The 20,432-nt window shown below is 54.8% G+C and overlaps 1 protein-coding gene across 3 annotated transcripts; it reads left to right on the top strand.

Moving 5' to 3' along the window:
- The first annotated feature begins 272 nt into the window (after window positions 1–272).
- LOC142917404 (uncharacterized) lies at window positions 273–13,681 on the top strand. Of its 3 annotated transcripts, none has more exons than XM_076062054.1 (8): window positions 273–410; window positions 1,219–1,339; window positions 1,802–1,992; window positions 4,096–4,478; window positions 5,863–5,880; window positions 6,378–6,540; window positions 11,167–11,595; window positions 12,905–13,681. In XM_076062054.1, exons 1-8 carry the CDS (start codon window positions 320–322, stop codon window positions 13,150–13,152), a joined length of 1,644 nt encoding a protein of 547 aa, XP_075918169.1. In that variant the 5' UTR covers window positions 273–319; the 3' UTR covers window positions 13,153–13,681. The 3 variants fall into 3 exon arrangements, with proteins under 3 accessions (XP_075918169.1, XP_075918171.1, XP_075918170.1); XM_076062056.1 differs by having other exon boundaries at window positions 274–410; window positions 11,437–11,595; XM_076062055.1 differs by lacking the exon at window positions 5,863–5,880 and having other exon boundaries at window positions 274–410.
- Window positions 13,682–20,432: the final 6,751 nt, after the last annotated feature.

Raw genomic sequence — 20,432 nt, 5'->3', positions numbered from 1 at the left:
ACACACACGTACACATACAGGTGAGCATCACACCCACACACGATAGTCGATCATGTTCAATTCTCATGTAATAAAAGTAGGAATCGATTCATTAAGATTCATTTTCGACCACTTAATTCTCATGTTATCCGAACGGAAATCGATTTAATTAGCTTAATCAACTGTATATCGATTCCCATGTTATCCCAATAAAAATCGACTCTATACATCCATTACTCTACAATAATCGATTCCTAATGTTATCCCATTAAGAATTGATGCGAGTATAGTTAATCGAACCGGGAATCGAATTTCTCTGCACGTGACTAAATATCGCTCCATGGCGATGCGTCAACTCGTCTCTAGACTTGGCCTATTCTTCCTCTTCCTCCTGCTCCTCCTCCACCTCGTCACGTGGTGCAGCAGCCACGGTGAGCCGGGCCGGTCGATACATCGGGTGCCAGGTTGTGGTGGACGTGGGGAGCGGTGGTGCAGTGGTTAGCGCACTGTGTGAGTGAGTGTGTGGGGAGCGGTGGTGCAGTGGTTAGCGCACTGTGTGAGTGAGTGGGAAGCGGTGGTGCAGTGGTTAGCGCACTGTGTGTGTGTGTGGGGAGCGGTGGTGCAGTGGTTAGCGCACTGTGTGTGTGTGGGGAGCGGTGGTGCAGTGGTTAGCGCACTGTGTGTGTGTGGGGAGCGGTGGTGCAGTGGTTAGCGCACTGTGTGTGTGGGGAGCGGTGGTGCAGTGGTTAGCGCACTGTGTGAGTGAGTGTGGGGAGCGGTGGTGCAGTGGTTAGCGCACTGTGTGAGTGTGTGGGGAGCGGTGGTGCAGTGGTTAACGCACTGTGTGTGTGTGGGGAGCGGTGGTGCAGTGGTTAGCGCACTGTGTGAGTGAGTGTGGGGAGCGGTGGTACAGTGGTTAGCGCACTGTGTGTGAGTGTGGGGAGCGGTGGTGCAGTGGTTAGCGCACTGTGTTTGTGTGGGGAGCGGTGGTGCAGTGGTTAGCGCACTGTGTGAGTGTGGGGAGCGGTTGTGCAGTGGTTAGCGCACTGTGTGTGTGTGGGGAGCGGTGGTGCAGTGGTTAGCGCACTGTGTGTGAGTGTGGGGAGCGGTGGTGCAGTGGTTAGCGCACTGTGTTTGTGTGGGGAGCGGTGGTGCAGTGGTTAGCGCACTGTGTGTGAGTGTGGGGAGCGGTGGTGCAGTGGTTAGCGCACACTGAGTGCCGTTTGCCCATCTCCCCAGCCCCGGCTTCCCCACTGAATGTGCGCGTGGAGTCTCGAGACCTGCTGACACAACTCCGCTGGGAACCAGCTAACGTGAACCCCGCCACCAGCAGCGTCACCTACAGAGTGGAGAGCAAACGGTGAGATGCTCGCTCACTCACTCACCCACTCACTCACCCACTCACCCACTCACTCAGTCACTCACCCACTCACTCACTCACACACTCAACCACCCACTCACTCACTCACACACTCAACCACCCACTCACTCACTGACTCACCCACTCACTCACCCACCTACTCACTCACCCACTCACTCACTGACTGACTCACTCGCCCACTCACCCACTCACCCACTCACCCACCTACCTACTCTCTCACCCACCCACTCACTCACTGACTCACTCACTCACCCAGCCACTCACTCACCAACTCACTCACTCATCCACCCACTCACTCACTGACTCACTCGCCCACTCACCCACTCACGCATCCACTTACTCACCCACTCTCTCACTCGCCCACTCTCTCACTCACTCACCCACCCACCCACTCACTCACCCACTCCTCACTACCTCCTCCCCGTGTCTCTGTCTGTGCAGCTATGGACGAGCCCACTGGCGGACCGTCTGCGCTGCCACAACAGAGACTCGGTGCGATGTCTCCTCAGCTCTGCGGCATCCCGGTGACCGCTATCACCTGCGCGTCAGAGCCACCGTTTCATCGTCATCACCGGTGGCCTCACCAATCTCCTTGCCCTGGGTCGTGGTTGAGGTCTTACCCTTGAAGACAAGTCAGTGGCTTTGTCTATGTGTGTGTGTGTGTCTGTGTGTGTGTGTCTGTGTGTTTGTGTGTGTCTGTGTGTCTGTCTCTGTCTGTGTGTATGTCTGTGTATTTGTCTGTGTGTCTGTCTCTGTATGTCTGTGTGTATGAGTCTCTCTGTGCGAGTGTCTCTGTGTGTATGTCTGTGTGTAAAGTGTCTGTATGTGAGTGTCTCTGTGTCTCTGTGTGTGTGTCTATGTCTCTGTGTGTGTCTGCCTGTGTGTATGTGTGTATGTGTCTGTGTGTGAGTGTCTCTGTGTGAGTGTGTCTCTGTGTGTGAGTGTCTCTGTGTGAGTGTCTCTGTGCGTGTCTCTGTGTGAGTGTCTCTGTGTGTGAATGTCTCTGTGTATTGTCTCTGTGGGAGAGTCTCTGTGTGTGTGTCTGTGTGTGTCTATGTGTGTCTCTATGTGTGAGTGTCTCTTTGTGTGTCTCTCTGTGTGTGTCTCTGTGTGTATGTGTCTGTGTGTGAGTGTCTCTGTGTGAGTGTGTCTCTGTGTGTCTGTGAGTGTCTCTGTGTGTGAGTGCCTCTTTGTGTGTCTCTATGTGTGTGTGTGTCTCTGTGTGAGTGTCTCTGTGTGAGTGTCTCTGTGTGAGTGTCTCTGTGTGTCTCTGTCTGTGTGTATGTGTGTCTGTGTGTGTGTGTGTCTCTGTGTGTGTCTGTGTGTGTGTCTGTGTGTATGTCTGTGTATTTGTCTGTGTGTCTGTCTCTGTATGTCTGTGTGTATGAGTCTCTCTGTGCGAGTGTCTCTGTGTGTGTCTGTCTGTGTGTATGTGTGTCTGTGTGTGTGTGTGTGTGTCTGTGTGTGTGTCTGTGTGTGGGTGTGTCTGTGTGTGTGTGTCTGTGTGTCTCTGTCTCTGTGTGTGTGTATGTCTGTGTATTTGTCTGTGTGTCTGTCTCTGTATGTCTGTGTGTATGAGTCTCTCTGTGCGAGTGTCTCTGTGTGTGTATGTCTGTGTGTAGAGTGTCTGTATGTGAGTGTCTCTGTGTCTCTGTGTGTGTGTCTATGTCTCTGTCTGTGTCTGCCTGTGTGTATGTGTCTGTGTGTGAGTGTCTCTGTGTGAGTGTGTCTCTGTGTGTGAGTGTCTCTGTGTGAGTGTCTCTGTGCATGTCTCTGTGTGAGTGTCTCTGTGTGTGAATGTCTCTGTGTATTGTCTCTGTGGGAGAGTCTCTTTGTGTGTATGTCTGTGTGTGTCTCTGTGTGTCTGTGTGTGTCTCTATGTGTGAGTGTCTCTTTGTGTGTCTCTCTGTGTGTGTCTCTGTGTGTATGTGTCTGTGTGTGAGTGTCTCTGTGTGAGTGTGTCTCTGTGTGTCTCTGTGTGTCTGTGAGTGTCTCTGTGTGTGAGTGTCTCTTTATGTGTCTCTATGTGTGTGTGTGTCTCTGTGTGAGTGTCTCTGTGTGAGTGTCTCTGTGTGTCTCTGTCTGTGTGTATGTGTGTCTGTGTGTGTGTGTGTCTGTGTGTGTCTGTGTGTGTGTCTGTGTGTGTGTGTCTGTGTGTGTGTCTGTGTGTCTCTGTCTCTGTGTGTGTATATGTCTGTGTGTAGAGTGTCTGTATGTGAGTGTCTCTGTGTCTCTGTGTGTGTGTCTATGTCTCTGTGTGTGTTTGCCTTTGTGTATGTGTGTCTGTGTGTGTCTCTGTGTGTCAGTGTCTCTGTGTGAGTGTCTCTGTGTGTGTGTGTCTCTGTCTGTGTGTGTCTCTGTGTGTCTCTGTGTGTCTCTGAGTGTCTCTGTGTGAGTGTCTCTGTGAGTGTCTCTGAGTGTCTCTGTGTGAGTGTCTCTCTGTGTGTCTCTGTGTGTCTCTGAGTGTCTCTGTGTGAGTGTCTCTGTGAGTGTCTCTGAGTTTCTCTGTGTGAGTGTCTCTCTGTGTGTCTCTGTGTGTCTCTGAGTGTCTCTGTGTGAGTGTCTCTGTGTGAGTGTCTCTGTGTGAGTGTCTCTGAGTGTCTCTGTGTGTCTCTGTGTGTGTCTCTGTGTGTCTCTGTGTGAGTGTCTCTGAATGTCTCTGAGTGTCTCTGTGTGTTTCTGAGTGTCTCTGTGTGAGTGAGACGTCATCTCCCCCCCCCCCCCCCGTGTCTCAGCTGTGCTCAGCGCTCCTACGGTCACCATGATGCTCCACAAGAACGCGACGGTGGAGGAGGAGGAGGGTGGTGATGGTGGTGAGGAGAAGGAGGAGTGTGGTAGTGAGGGTGAGGATGAGGTCTACAAAGATGACGACGATGGCTACGACGATGATGACTACGATGATGATGATGAGGGTGTTGGCGCCGACGGTGATGGGGCTGACGGCGATGGCGACGACGATGGGTACTATGACGACGATGACGACGAGGGAGAGCCGAAGGCGTGGGAGCTCTCCGTGGGGGTCTCCATGAGGAGTGGGTGGAGGAGGAGGATGGCGCAGTGTGACGTGCTGTACCACCTGCAGGCAGAGGTCTCCACACGGAGGGGCGTGACGAGCACGGTGAGAGTGGGTGGGTGGGTAGGTGAGTGGGTGGGTAGGTGAGTGAGTGGGTGGGTGGGTGAGTGGGTGATTGAGCTGCTGAGTGAGCGGGTGGGTGGGTGGGTGAGCGGGTGGGTGAGTGAGTGGTGGGTGAGTGGGTGGGTGATTGAGCGGGTGAGCGGGTGGGTGGGTGAGTGGGTGAGTGGTTGAGTGGGTGAGTGGGTGGTTGAGTGGGTGAGTGGTGATGCTACTACTACTGATGATGATGATGATGCTCAGGTTAACACGTAGTTGGCGTACGCGACCAATATCCATAAGAGGTTTTTTGGTTAGGTCGCGTAAATATATAAATGTTGTGTCGTTAAAACCCGCCACCACCCGACACAGCCAACTAGTAAGGGTTGTCACGTAAACAGAACGTGCCAATTCGTCACTAGTGCAACACTAGTGTGTAGTGTATAGTGTAGTGTACTAGTACAGCACACCAGTTGTGTGTTGGAGAGCCAAGCCACAACATTTACAGTCTGAGTACCGTGACGTTTCGCCGGTAATTACAACAAGCTTCATCAGGCGACAGACAGATTTGTGAAGTCTTCCTGTTTCGTTCCTTATATAGAGGCCTAGATGTGGTGACCACCCTTCTGCGCTCTTGCACAATCATGGGTGGGGGGGGGGTGATTACTGAGGCAAGGCACATGAGGCATGTGCATTATGCAAGCCCTTTGCACTTGTCTTTCCTGTCTATTGTGTTGAATAAAATAGCCCTACCAACAATAATCCCTGCTGAAGTACGCCGCCCTTTGTAGGCATGCATTTAACTAATGTATTATTTGATGATTCGCTTACACGCAGCACTAAGGCGGTAGCTATCCGAACGGTTAAAGTTATTTCGATTTGGTTCTATTGGGTAAAGTCACGTAGGTGAAAATAAAATAACAAAAAATCACGACGTTTCGGCCACAACACAAGCGGCCTTCATCAGGTGAAAGGACGAGAGTATGGATCCTAGCAGTCACGAAAGCTTTAAATCTAGAATTATTTCGATTTCTTTCAATTTCGATAGATTCTCTAATTAGTCTTGGCCAGTAGGAGCTAGTTTTGCACAAAACTTCAACATCAAAATCAATGGAGTGTGTCATTGTTGGCACGCGTGTTCTGCTACTGCTGACAGTTGTGTTTGGGAGAATTTAATGTTTCTCTGGTGTTCTTTTAGTCTCGTGCTGATCATTCGTCCTGTTTGCCCAACATAACATTTACCACACGTGCAGTTAATCCTGTACCACACCTTCTGTTGATAGCTTCGGTAATACATGTTTTGTAGCAGATATTAAATGCTGTATTTTATGTACCGTGCCAAATCTGACTCGGATGTTTTGTTTTCCCAAACATGTGGCGGGTTCATCAGCTACTCCCGCAATGTACGGTATTTTGATCGTTTTAATTACTTGGGCGGTTTCAATGCTCTTGTTATTTGATGTGGTTTTGGTATTCAATGCCCTCTTTATTTGTGCATCATCGTAACCGTTCATTTGCAGCGCTTCTTTAACATGTTCAATTTCACTTCTCAGACTGTCACCATCTGACACTTTCTTAGCTCGATGAATGAGCGACTTGACAAGAGCAGATTTCTGTTGCGGGGTGAAGGTTGTGACTCTGCATTCAGATAGGCGTCAGTACGAGTTTTATTTTGGTAAATACTGAGTGTTATTGTGTCACTTCTACCCCGTCTGAGCCGAATGTCCAGAAATGCCAACTCTTTGGTTGTTTGGGTAAAGAAATGTTGGAGTTCTGTCAGCCTCTGTCAGCTTCATGGTGAGACGATTTAGAAATGCGTTGAGTGTATCTTTGCTGTGTGCCCAGACCACCAATGTGTCATCCACATAACCAGGCACACTAAAGACTTCTGCTTGCCACTGCCAGGAGCGCTTTGTTGGGTGCCGCTACCGCCACCCGGTGCCTCCGCCTGGCGGCAAGGATGAGTACTGCGTCCGCGTGAGAGTCGTAGCTCGCTACCCACGGTGGAAGACAGGGGAGTGGTCTCCACCGTCGTGTGTCTCCGTCCCTCCACCGCACAGTGCCGTAGGTGAGTGGGTGGGTGGGTGAGTGGCTGAGTGAGTGGGTGGATGAGTGGGTGGGTGGGTGGGTGAGTGGCTGAGTGAGTGGGCGAGTAAGTGAGTGAGTGGGTGGGTGAGTGGGTGGGTGAGTGGGTGGGTGAGTGATTGGGTGGGTGGGTGAGTGATTAGGTGAGTAGTTGAGTGGGTCAGTGGGTGAGTGGGTGGGTAAGTGGTTGAGTAAGTGGGTGCGTGAGTGGTTGAGTGAGTGGGTGGGTGAGTGATTGGGTGGGCGAGTGATTGGGTGGGTGAGTGAGTGGGTGGGTGAGTGATTGGGTGAGTAGTTGAGTGAGTTGGTGCGTTAGTGGGTGGGTGAGTAGTTGACTGAGTGGGTGGGTAAGTGGTTGAGTGAGTGGGTGCGTGAGTGGTTGAGTGGGTAGGTGGGTGAGTGAGTGGGTGGGTGAGTCGGTGGGTGAGTGGGTGGGTTAGTGGTTGAGTGAGTGGGTGCGTGAGTGGTTGAGTGGGTAGGAGGGTGAGTGAGTGGGTGGGCGAGTGCCGCACCCGTTTAGCCCCCTCTATCCGGCCTAACAAAAGCTGTTTAGGCATGCGGTGGCTGGGCATGCGGGCTACATGACCCAGCCAACACAGCCTTGCCTGCCGGAGGAGCTCACCGATGGGACTTTGTCCAGATTTTTCTGGGATTTGTGAGCTCACACAATCCAGCCTGGTTAAACCCAGGATGGATTGTAGGCAGGCCAGCGTAAATGTTTCCAACCGGCGAAGATGTTCCATTAGGGGAGTCCACTTTTCGCAAGCGTAGAGAAGGGAGGGAATGACTGTGGCCGAGAAGACCTGAAGATTCGTGCAGAGTGACAGACCAGGTAGCTTCCACACAGCGTTACGCAACCGATGAATAGATAATGCCGCTCGACTGATTCAGAGTGAGACCTTTGCTGTCCAACCGGAGCCAGTCATGAGCACACTGCCCAGGTATGGGAAACTCTCCACTCTCTCCACAACTCAATCACCGATTGGGAGTTGTGGGAGTGGATTGTCCAATGGTACAAAATACCCAGGCAGGTGCTTAGTTTTGGTGGAACTGATGGTTAAGGCCCCACCTCTCAGTGGCAAGCTCCAGGTTTAGCAGCAGCGCCTCCAACTCCTCCTCTGAATGAGCAGCTATTACCAGATCATCGGCATACGCAACGTGGTTGAGCAATAGAGAGCCATCCCTCGACCCCACCTGGGCATCGATCAGCCTCCCATTTTATCTGTGTAATGGGTTCCGGAGACACTTCGGATAGGAAACTCCTTTATTACAACACAGCACTCCCACAGTCCTCCTGATACACTGCTACAGCCTAGGCACACGGCCTGCTCCTAGCGTGCCGTGACACTGCCTACGCCGTGGGCTCCTCCGCTGTGACCACCCTAGGGGAGGCTACCCTGACCCCACCCAGCCAAGGTGACCACCCTAGGGGAGGCGACCCCTGACCCCAGCCAGCCAAGGTGACCACCCTAAGGGAGGCGACCCCTGACCCCACCCAGCCAAGGTGCGGGTCCAGACTCTGGCTGCCTCGGACCTCACCCTTACAAGGGCGTGGGGCCGGGAGTCCCAGAGTCACACCACCGGCCCAGAGTCCCACCACCGGCCCAGAGTCCCACCACCGGCCCAGAGTCCCACCACTGGCCCAGAGTCCCACCACTGGCCCAGAGTCCCACCACTGGCCCAGAGTCCCACCACTGGCCCAGAGTCCCACCACTGGCCCAGAGTCTCACCACAGTCCCAGAGTCCCACCACTGACCCAGAGTCCCACCACTGGCCCAGAGTTCCACCACCGGCCAAGAGTCCAACCACCACTGGCCCAGAGTCCCACCACTGGCCCAGAGTCCCACCACTGGCCCAGAGTCCCACCACCGGCCCAGAGTCCCACCACCACTGGCCCAGAGTCCCACCACCACCGGCCCAGAGTCCCACCACTGACCCAGAGTCCCACCACTGGCCCAGAGTCCCACCACCGGCCCAGAGTCCCACCACTGGCCCAGAGTCCCACCACTGGCCCAGAGTCCCACCACTGGCCCAGAGTCCCACCACTGGCCCAGAGTCCCACCACTGGCCCAGAGTCTCACCACAGTCCCAGAGTCCCACCACTGACCCAGAGTCCCACCACTGGCCCAGAGTCCCACCACTGGCCCAGAGTCCCACCACTGGCCCAGAGTCTCACCACAGTCCCAGAGTCCCACCACTGACCCAGAGTCCCACCACTGGCCCAGAGTCCCACCACCGGCCAAGAGTCTAACCACCACTGGCCCAGAGTCCCACCACTGGCCCAGAGTCCCACCACTGGCCCAGAGTCCCACCACCAGCCCAGAGTCCCACCACCACTGGCCCAGAGTCCCACCACTGGCCCAGAGTCTCACCACAGTCCCAGAGTCCCACCACTGACCCAGAGTCCCACCACTGGCCCAGAGTCCCACCACCGGCCAAGAGTCTAACCACCACTGGCCCAGAGTCCCACCACTGGCCCAGAGTCCCACCACTGGCCCAGAGTCCCACCACCAGCCCAGAGTCCCACCACCACTGGCCCAGAGTCCCACCACCACCGGCCCAGAGTCCCACCACTGACCCAGAGTCCCACCACTGGCCCAGAGTCCCACCAACGGCCCGCACGGCGTCCCGGCCCTTACAAGTGTTGAGGCGTAAATGACGACTCGGAGGAAGATCTTCATGTAGGGGCTTGCGCCAGTTGTTTTATTAAAGACTTCTCTTCACACACCACGACTCCGTGTACTGCACGCTCACTGCCTACACTCCACACCCCAGGGGAAGGGTACTGGGGAGGTCCCTAGCACACCCACAGGCTACCCTAGCCCGGTGCTAATCTCCCCCTACCCTGGGTCCCATCGCTCCCCCAGGGGAAGGGTACTGGGGAGGTCCCTAGCACACCCACAGGCTACTCTAGCCTGGTGCTAATTTCCACCTACCCTGGGTCCCAACTCCCAACTTCACACGTTCCTGGCTCCCCGCCAACAACCTCGGAACACGTCACGGGGTCCCAGCCTAAATATCCCAGGGGGACATGACGTCACCGTCCCGGTCCCCTGTCCGTGCCGGAGGGCGAGCGCGACGTGACGTCACCAACTACCGCCTTGCACAAGGACGGCGGGGCGAGGGGGTCCAGGGTCCTATCAAGCTGCCGCCAGTCTTCGTTCTTCGGCTGCGCCTGGCTCCAGATCGGCTGGGGAGGTCCCCTCTGGTGCCTCCTGCCCACCGAGGGGTGGGGCTGTCTGGGGTCCTGAGCCCCCAGCAGCCCCTCCCCTCTTGGGCTGCCGCTGCAGCCCCTCCCCTGACGGTTCGATGCACCGCCGTCACATCTATGGCGCTACGTCTGTACCAGATGGAAATTCCTCTGGTCTGGTACGGCCATCGAAGGCTTCACGAACTGCGTGGTCGAAATAGATGTTAAATAATGTGGGAGCCAGAGGACATCCCTGTCACACAGGGAATGGCTCCGACTCCCGGCCACGTAGTTTTACCCGGGCCCGCTCACCATCATGAAGGTCCTTAATAATCGTGAGCAGAGGGTCAGGGACTGCAAAAGCACGAAGAACAACCCAGAGCCCAGGCCTACTGATGGTATCATAGGCCTTGACTAGGTCAATAAAGCAGAGATGTAGGTCTTGTTGGAATTCCCTACACCTCTGCTGTAGCAGACGGACAGAAAATATGGCATCTGTGCAGGACCGCCCTTTCCTGAAACCACATTGGGGCTCCGCAAGCCTCTCCTCAGCATGCCTGGCAAGGCGGTGTTGAATAGACACACAGACAGACACACACAGACACACAGACAGACAGCCACACACAGACAACAACAACCGCCATTCGCCACTAAGTGGCGGTGACGTCACCACGACGCTTGTGCCAGGACATGTGCACCTTGAGGCCACGTGGAGTGTCAAACGCCCGCTGGCAGGTCACGGGGCAGACCCAGGTACCACGGGTCGACTGACTGAGATAACTGGCTAATGCACCACCTGTGCCCCCTACTGTGCCAACCTGCTGTGCTTTAGCCACCCGGCGCTCCGCTCGTTGTTGTGAGCGTCGCTCCTCCGCCCTCCGTTGTTGTTCGAGGGCAACTACCTCCAACTGCCCAGTAGCGTCCTTCACGAGCCTCCACCACAGAGGCTGATCTTGACACCGCTGGTACCAGTCATCGGCAAGTCCACTCAGCTCCACGTCCTCCTGTACCACATCACTCCATCTCTTCTCCAGTCCATGCTGCGCCCGTTTAGCCCCCTCGATACGGCCGAACAAAAGCTGTTTCGGCATGCGGTGGCTGGGCATGCGGGCTACATGACTCAGCCAGCCCAGCATACAGACACACACACAGACAGACACACACACATACACAGAGAAGTGATTAAGACCAAAACCTCCTCCTCCTCACTAACCTCATCCAACAACACTGCTCAGCATCCCACTCTGTCTGTGTCTCTCTGTCAGTCTCTCTCTGTTTCTCTGTCTGTATCTGTCTCTCTGTCTGTATCTGTCTCACTGTGTCTCTCTGTTTCCCCGTGTCTGCCTACCCATGTCTACCCGTATCTCCCCGTTATCTCCCCGCGTCTCACCGAATCTCCTCGTGTCCCCAATCCCGTAGCCATCACCACCACCACCACCGCCGCCACCACCACCGCCACCACCACCACCACCAATGCCACCACCACCACCACCGCCACCACCACCAATGCCACCACCACCGCCACCACCACCACCGCCGCCACCACCACCACCGCCGCCACCACCACCGCCGCCACCACCACCGCCGCCGCCACCACCGCCGCCACCGCCGCCACCATCACCACCGCCGCCACCACCACCATCACCACCATCCCATCCACCTCCCGCTCCTCCTCACCCTCGTCCACAGTGCCTACGGGAGACGAGGCGACGCTCCCCGCCAGCAGCAGCACTATCTACCCCATCAGCTTGACGGTGGCCATGACGGTGCTGGTGCTGGCGGTGCTGGTGCTGTTCCCCTTGCTGGTGTGCGCCGTGCAGGGCAGACGGAACGCCGGCAAGCGTCCCGGTGAGCGGCGGTGGCGTTGCGGTGGCTACGTAGATGTTGACTGCCTCGCTTGGTACACGGGAGGGCGTGGGCTACTTCCCCGCCCCTGACACCCGTATATTTGGAGTTTGCGGTGTCTCCCTCATCATCATCATCGTCATCATGGTGGCTATGAGATGGTTACTACCTCGCCTGGATCATCTACATCATTAGACCTCCTTTGCCAGTACCAAAAAGGGGAAAAACCCTATTATTATTACCTCGCCTGGTACGCAGGAGGTCGTGGGTCCTATCCCGACCCTGACACTTCCTGTGTCTCTACGCGTTCAGAGCCATTTGGCTGCTGCTCCTTATTTGCCACCCGACAACGATGATGATGACGATGATGATGACGACGATGATGACGATGACAACGATGATGACGATGATGATGACGATAATGATGATGACGACGATAACGATGATGACGATAATGATGACGATGATGACGATAATGATGACGATGATGACGATAAGCCACTGAGTTGAGCTGTCACTTGTGGTAGCCGGTGTAGCTTCTACAAAACAAGTGACGTAGTAGCACAGCGGGGGGCTTACCTGGTAAGATACACAATATTTGTCTATATTTATTTTTATTGATTTGTTAACCTTTGCTATACCTGGCATGTGCCGATGGCGCGTGACATGTCAGCGTGACGAGTTTGCGTGACGTGTTTGCTGTTGTAACGTTCTGACCCCCGTACCCCCGACCGTACATTTGTGGATTCCGCCTCCTCCTGCTGCTACAACATGAACACAATATTCCCATTGTGTTCAAAGTCGAATTTGTTTTTGTGTTAAGTGGCGTCAATATATAAACGCTGTGTCGTAAAACCCGCCACCACCTGACGCAGCCAATTAGTCAGGTTTAGTGTCACGTAAACAAAACGTGCCAATTAGTTACGAGTTTACAGTGTAGTGTATAGTGTAGTGGACAGTGCAGTGTACTGTCCAGTGTAGTGTACAGTGTAGTGTAGTGTACAGTGTAGTGTACAGTGTAGTATACTTGTTCAGTACTAACCGGTAGTGTGTTGTAGAGTAAACCCACGACAACGTTCACAATTCAAGTACCTGGTGACACCTCACCGGTAATTACAACAACCACAACCGGCATCATCAACATCATCATCGGGCCTGATGATGCTGCTGCTGCTGGCTGTTGTTTCGAGTTCCGTGCCTCCTGAGTGTTTTCTCCCCACCCTGCGTGATATTCTCGTTCCCCGGCGAACGAGCGAGGGGGGAACGCCCCAGGCCTGGTCCCCAAGCCTGATATTGTCTCTGCCGAGTGCAGGTAGCCACCGCCGCTGTCGCCACCGCCACCACCGCCGCCACCGCTGCCACCGCTGCCACCGCCGCCGCCACCGCCGCGGTGGAGCAGAAATCGGAACTTTAGGACCTCGTCCCCGCCCCCGGTTGACACCGCCGGATGAAAGCCGCTCCCCAAGTCGTCGCCACACCAATCACACCGCACGGTGGTTAGGAGATGTCGACCACCTCGCCTGGCACGCGGGAGGTCGTGGGTTCCATCCCGACCCCTGACGATGCCTGCCGCCGCTGGATATTTCTGAGTTTGTCCCATAGACTCACCACACAGAGACCCATAGACTCACCACACAGAGACCCACAGACTCATCACACAGAGACCCACAGACTCACCACACAGAGACCCACAGACTCACCACACAGAGACCCACAGACTCATTACACAGAGACCCATAGACTCACCACACAGACCCAAAGACTCACCACACAGAGACTCATAGACTCACCACACATAGACACCCAGACTCACCACACAGAGACCCATAGACTCACCACACAGAGACCCACAGACTCACCACACAGAGACCCACAGACTCATCACACAGAGACCCATAGACTCACCACACAGAGACCCAAAGACTCACCAGACTCGCACAACTTTATCCATGGCCCGGTGGGTGGTGGTGGTGAGGCTGTGTGCGTTGTTGGGGCGCGTGCACGATGCATCTTCCAGAACGATCCGAGAGAGTCGACAGAGAATCATCGTCCGTTCGACTTGCCCCCACCCGGGGGGGGGGGGGGGGGGGTGGGGTGGGTGGGGGCGCTTTGCGCGTCACGGTTCTGTTTGACGTCGCCACGTGGCCCGGCGTTGGTTGTGGGTCACGTGGTCTGTCGTGGCAACGTCCCCTCTCTCCCTGCCTGCCTGCCCCCAGACTGAAGGGGGCATGGCAGCTGTTTTGTTGTTTGCTGGAGACATCGCGGTGGTGGTGGTGACGATAATAAAGGTGGCGAGTTCACTTACCTGGGCTGGAACTCCTCCTCCTCTATACAGGTGGACGCGTGATGTTGTGCACGGGACTTGAACTATAAACGGAGCGTTTTATTTTTGCCGGGTAAGGCCCTCATTGAGATGCGGCGTAGCTCTCTTTCAGAAGGCCCTGACCTGGCCGTTACAAATCATAGCTCTAGCAATTCGGTTTATTATCATCGTCGTCGTCATCATCACGTGGACCTTTAGAGCAGTTGGCAAATACTCGACAACTCACGTTTCTCAAATGTGGAGGGGAAAACCAGAGGGCCCGGAAAAAAATCCACGCGACAAAAGGGACAGAGACAAAGTCTATACAGCAGCAGCAGCAGCGGGCATCAGGGTCGGCATGGAACCCACGACACCCAGACCCAGGGCTTGAATGCAGGGTGTCAGTGTCTCTGACACGGCCATTATGAACCCACTGAGAGAGAGACACCCAGACCCAGGGCTTGAACCCAGGGTCTCAGTGTCTCTGACACGGCCATTATGAACCCACTGAGAGAGACACCCAGACCCAGGGCTTGAACCCAGGGTGTCAGTGTCTCTGACATGGCCATTATGAACCCACTGAGAGAGAGAGACACCCAGACCCAGGGCTTGAACCCAGGGTGTCAGTGTCTCTGACACGGCCATTATGAACCCACTGAGAGAGACACCCAGACCCAGGGCTTGAACCCAGGGTGTCAGTGTCTCTGACACGGCCATTATGAACCCACTGACAGAGAGAGACACCCAGACCCAGGGCTTGAACCCAGGGTGTCAGTGTCTCTGACACGGCCATTATGAACCCACTGAGAGAGAGAGACACCCAGACCCAGGGCTTGAACCCAGGGTCTCAGTGCCTCTGACATTATGAACCCACTGAGAGAGAGAGACACCCAGACCCAGGGCTTGAACCCAGGGTGTCAGTGTCTCTGATACGGCCATTATGAACCCACTGAGAGAGACACCCAGACCCAGGGCTTGAACCCAGGGTCTCAGTGCCTCTGACATTATGAACCCACTGAGAGAGAGACACCCAGACCCAGGGCTTGAACCCAGGGTGTCAGTGTCTCTGACATGGCCATTATGAACCCACTGAGAGAGAGACACCCAGACCCAGGGCTTGAACCCAGGGTCTCAGTGTCTCTGACACGGCCATTATGAACCCACTGAGAGAGAGACACCCAGACCCAGGGCTTGAACCCAGGGTGTCAGTGTCTCTGACACGGCCATTATGAACCCACTGAGAGAGAGAGACACCCAGACCCAGGGCTTGAACCCAGGGTGTCAGTGTCTCTGACACGGCCATTATGAACCCACTGACTGATGTATTTATTAGAGATGTTTACATCTCTCATCTATGAACTCCCAAAGTGAAAACACCAAAAACTCCCCAACAACAACAACAAACACAACAACAATGCTTTGTTTTAACCATCCCAACAACACACACGCCTGTCTCTGCGTGTGTCTATGTGTGTGTCTGTGTGTGTCTGTATCGGTGTGTGTGTGTCTCTGCGTGTGTCTGTGTGTATCTGTGTTTATGTGTCTGTATCGGTGTCTGTCTCTGCATGTGTCTGTGTGTGTCTATGTCTCTGCGTGTGTGTTTATGTGTCTCTGCGTGTGTGTCTGTGTCTCTGCATGTGTGTCTGTCTCTGCGCATGTGTGTCACTGTGTCTGTGTGACTGCCAAGTTGTCCTTATTTTCGTTGCCTTCTGATACGCCCAGCAGAGACACTTGCTGCACACACTCACCGGGTCGCAAAAAGACAAAGATCCCCCGTGTAGCCTTAACAGACCGTTGGGGCAAGTGCTGTTAGCGAGCACCTATGAAGGCCGGCATGGCACACGAAGGGGGTGGGTGGCCAACACAACGCCCAGCCGCCTTTGTCTCCCCAGTGGCGATGTTTACACACCGCACCAGGAACTCATTTGAGGCGGAGTCGACCTAGGGGAGGCCCTAGACCGGTTCAAATAATCGTCACCGATGTTGGATGCGAGTGGGAATCGAACTTGGGTCATCAGGTTCGTGGTGCAGCGTAGCGCTAACTGCTACACTTCAGATCTCCAAACACAACCGCCATTCGCCACTAAGTGGCCGTGACGTTACCACGGCGATTGTGCCAGGCTGTGTGCACGTTAAGGCCACGTGAAGTGCCGAACGGAACTTACGGAGGGCGCCTGCCTCCAACTGCCCAGTAGCAGATTCCTACACGAGCCTCCTCCACAGAGACCGATTGAGACACTCAGCTCCAAATCCAACAGCACTCCGTCTCTTCTCGTAATGCCGGTCGACCGATTCTGAGCGAGACCTCTGCTGTCAAACCAGAGCCGGTCATGAGCACACTGCCCAGGTATGGAAAACTCTCCACTCTCTCAACATCTGCTTCATCAACAACGGGGGGTGGAGTGTTTGGTGGCACAAAATACCCATGCAGGTTTTGATTTAAAGCTTTCGTGACTGCAAGGATTCCTCTTCTTTGGTTCTTTCGGTAAAGTCACATAGAATGAGAACATAATAATAAATTGATAAAATAAAATAACACAATAAAATTCTCACGACGTTTCGGCCACAACACAAGCGGCCTTCATCAGGTGAAGGGACGAGACTGTCTGGAGGACAGCGCTGGAGCGAACACTGCCAAGCTCAGACCGTGACCTTTAAGCTGTGTGAGAAGAAACAGAGCGCCTTGACAAAGGAATTAGCATAGAATTTAGCATTGAAATAGCTGAGTGATTAGCTTGTGACTGGTCACAGAAATGGCTATGTTAAAGTCAAAGCATACACATCCACAGAGGCACCCCTTGACAAAGGAATTAGCATAGAATTTAGCATTGAAATAGCTGAGTGATTAGCTTGTGACTGGTCACAGAAATGGCTATGTTAAAGTCAAAGCAACAACAACAACAACCGCCATTCGCCACTAAGTGGCGGTGACGTCACCACGACGCTTGTGCCAGGCTATGTGCACCATGAGGCCACGTGAAGTGTCGAACGCCCGCCGGCAGGAGGTCACGGGGCAGACCCAGGTGCCACTGGTCGACTGACTGAGATGACTGGCTGATGCACCACCTGTGCCCCCTACTGTGCCAACCTGCTGTGCTTTAGCCACCCGGCGCTCCGCTCGCTGTTGTGAGCGTCGCTCCTCCGCCCTCCGTTGTTGTTGGAGGGCGACTGCCTCCAACTGCCCAGTAGCATCCTTCACGAGCCTCCTCCACAGAGGCCGATCTTGACACCGCTGGTACCAGTCATTGGCAAGTCCACTCAGCTCCACGTCCTCCTGTACCACATCACTCCATCTCTTCTCTAGCCCGTGCCGCGCCCGCTTAGCCCCCTCAATCCGGCCAAACAAAAGCTGTTTCGGCATGCGGTGGCTGGGCATGCGGGCTACATGACCCAGCCATCGCAGCCTTGCCTGCCGGAGGAGCTCACCGATGGGACCCTGCCCAGATCTTTCAAGGATTTGTGAGCTCCTCACACAATCCAGTCTGGTTAAACCCAGGATGGATCGTAGGCAGGCCAGCCTAAATGTTTCTAACCGGCGAAGATGTTCCATTAGGGGGGTCCACGTTTCGCAAGCGTAGAGAAGGGAGGGAATGACCGTGGCCGAGAAGACCTGAAGCTTAGTGCGGAGCGACAGACCAGGTAGCTTCCACACAGCGTTACGCAACCGATGAAAAGATATTGCCGCTCGACTGATTCGGAGTGAGACCTCTGCTGTTAAACTGGAGCCAGTCATAAGCACACTGCCCAGGTATGGGAAACTCTCCACTCTCTCCACAACTGCCCCATCACCGATTGGGAGTTGTGGGGGTGGAGTGTCCAATGGTACAAAATACCCAGGCAGGTGCTTAGTTTTGGTGGGGCTGATGGTAAGGCCCCACCTCTTAGTGGCACGCTCCAGTCTCAGCAGCAGCGTCTCCAACTCCTCCTCTGACTGAGCAGCTATTACCAAGTCATCAGCATACATAACGTGGTTGAGCAATAGGGAGCCATCCCTTGACCGCACCCGGGCGTCGATTAGCCTCCCATTATATCTGTACCATATGGATATTCCCCCGGTACAGCTATTGAAGGCTTCACGAACTACGTGGTCAAAATAGATGTTAAATAATGTGGGAGCCAGAGGACATCCCTGTCGCACCCCAAGGTGTACAGGGAATGGCTCTGACTCCCGGCCACGTAGTTTTACCCGGGCCCGCTCACCATCATGAAGGTCCTTAATGATCGTGAGCAGAGGGTCAGGTACTCCAAAAGCACGAAGAATGACCCAGAGCCCAGGCCTACTGATGGTATCATAGGCCTTGACCAGGTCAATAAAGCAGAGATGTAGGTCTTGTTGGAATTCCCTACACCTCTGCTGTAGCAGACGGACAGAAAATATGGCATCCGTGCAGGACCGCCCTTTCCTGAAACCGCATTGGGGCTCCGCAAGCCTCTCCTCAGCGTGCCTGGCAAGGCGATGCTGAATAATCCTTGCCAGGACCTTTCCCGGCACACTGAGGAGTGAGATGCCCCTGTAGTTGTTACAGTCTGTGCGGTCCCCCTTCTTAAAAAGGGGGACCACCAGGGCATCCTTCCAATCCTGCGGAACCCGTCCAGTGGTCCAGACTGTTGTTATGATGTCATATAGGGCAGTCTGTGCACAAACGCCACCCTCCCTCAGCATTTCGCTTGGGAGATCATCTCTGCCCGCTGCCTTTCCTGGTCTCAGACTCCGGATCGCCTTCAATACTTCATCAGCAGCTGGCACCTCAGCCAGCCACTCACAGGGGGTGACTTCATCCAATATTTGAGGCACCGCAGCCTCAGCAGGGTCATCCTCACTTTGTGCCACGATGTTTTCCTGGCTGAGGGATTTTCCCTCCCCCAGGACCTCACAGAAATGCTCAGCAAATCTGCGAACCTGTTCCTGGGGGTCGGAAATTGGATCACCGTTTTTTCCCCTAATGATGGTAATAGGTGTGGCGCTGCAGGTTACTTTTTTGATGGAGTTAAATAGAGATTTGTGATCACGGGCCACTGAGGCAGACTCCATCTCCTCAGCAACCCGCGACCACCACCCATCCTTGCAGCGCCTCACGGCTCTCCGAACCTCCGAGCGAAGGCTGCGGTAAGCCTCCTCATTCTCTGACATGGGATTCTGTAGCCGATGACAGTGGGCCTGTCGCTTTTTCTCAACCATCCTGAACAACTCCTCTGTCATCCAGGGTGTCTGGGGAGGTCTGGACCGCGTACCCAAAGCAGCCATTGCAGCTGCATGAGTCACAGTCCTAAACCTCGCCCATTTACCCTCGACATCAGGAGGAGTCGGGGACGATGCCAATCCCAGCCGCAAGCGATGATGAAATTCTCGCTTGCAACTTTCATCAGATAACTGAGACCAGGCCACTTTAGGTTGGAATGGGGTCCTGGGTGTACACCCACCACCGGAGTGGAAGAATGGCAGGCGCATCTTACAGATGACTAGTCGATGGTCAGAGGGCAGATCAGCTCCACGGTAAGTCCTGGTGTCAAGGACATGGGCTCGCATTCGCTGGTCCGTCACTATGTAGTCCAGCAGATGTTCTTGCTTGGACCCGGCATGCATCCATGATGTTGTGTGGATGCGCCGATGCCGGAACAGCGTGTTGGTAATTACAAGCCCATGGGCTGCACAAAAATCTAGCAGCCTCCTACCGTTGTTATTGAGCTGATCTGGCCCATGCCCTCCAATCACTCCAGACCAGGTGCCAGTATCATGACCAACTCGGGCATTGAAGTCACCCAACATGATGACTCTATCCCGAGGGGCCACTTTAGCCAGCACCTGTGACAGGAGGTCATAGAAGGCATCTGACTCATCGGCTTTGCCTGCATCCCTCCACGGATGTTCATCTTCGGTGGGGGCATAAGTAACCACGACCACCATTCCTCGCCTCCGGTTGATGGGAAGGCGAGCCCAAAGTAGCCTGGGGCTTACAGCTTCCCACACCTCACCGCCACGCTCCCACGCCCCCTTCATTCTTTTGTTCAAAAGAAGACCCACACCCTGTTGTTTGGCAGTCTGCTGCCCCGAGTAGAGGACTGTCCACCCCTCATGGTGGCAGGAGCCAGAGCCGGTCCACCGGACCTCCTGAATGCCGCATAGATCCAGGCGGTACCGGTCCAGCTCCCGACAGAGGAGTGGCAGCCTCTCCTCTGCAGTGAGCGTTCGAACATTCCACGTGGCCAACCGTAGTGGCTTTTCGTTGTTTCTGGAGTAGCCCCGAGGGTAGGTATTCAATCTCCTGGCTCCGCCAATTGGGGTTTGGCCAGGAGACGTCATAGACGCCTGGCCCCCCGGGGCCTCCGGCACAAGCTTAGTTGTTACATATTTCAGTTTAATTCGTAGTTTCGTGGTAATTAATTGAAGGTGGAGGGGTTACCAGCCCCTCGCACCCGTCCAGAGCCCCCGTTTAGCCCCTGTGGTGGACACATATGCCATGAGGGGAGGAGCCAATCAAAATTGGATCTCCCCCACAGCGCTGTCCACGACAGAGTTGCCCGTCCGGCACCGCGAGGA

The sequence above is a fragment of the Petromyzon marinus genome, unplaced genomic scaffold (assembly GCF_048934315.1).
Source record: "Petromyzon marinus isolate PM22_M1 ecotype Great Lakes invasive population unplaced genomic scaffold, UKy_Petmar_22M1.pri1.0 PM_G_Scaffold_49, whole genome shotgun sequence".
Lineage (NCBI taxonomy): Eukaryota > Metazoa > Chordata > Hyperoartia > Petromyzontiformes > Petromyzontidae > Petromyzon > Petromyzon marinus.
Note: the sequence above shows the minus strand (reverse complement) of the source record. Positions and strands in the feature narration are given on the sequence as shown.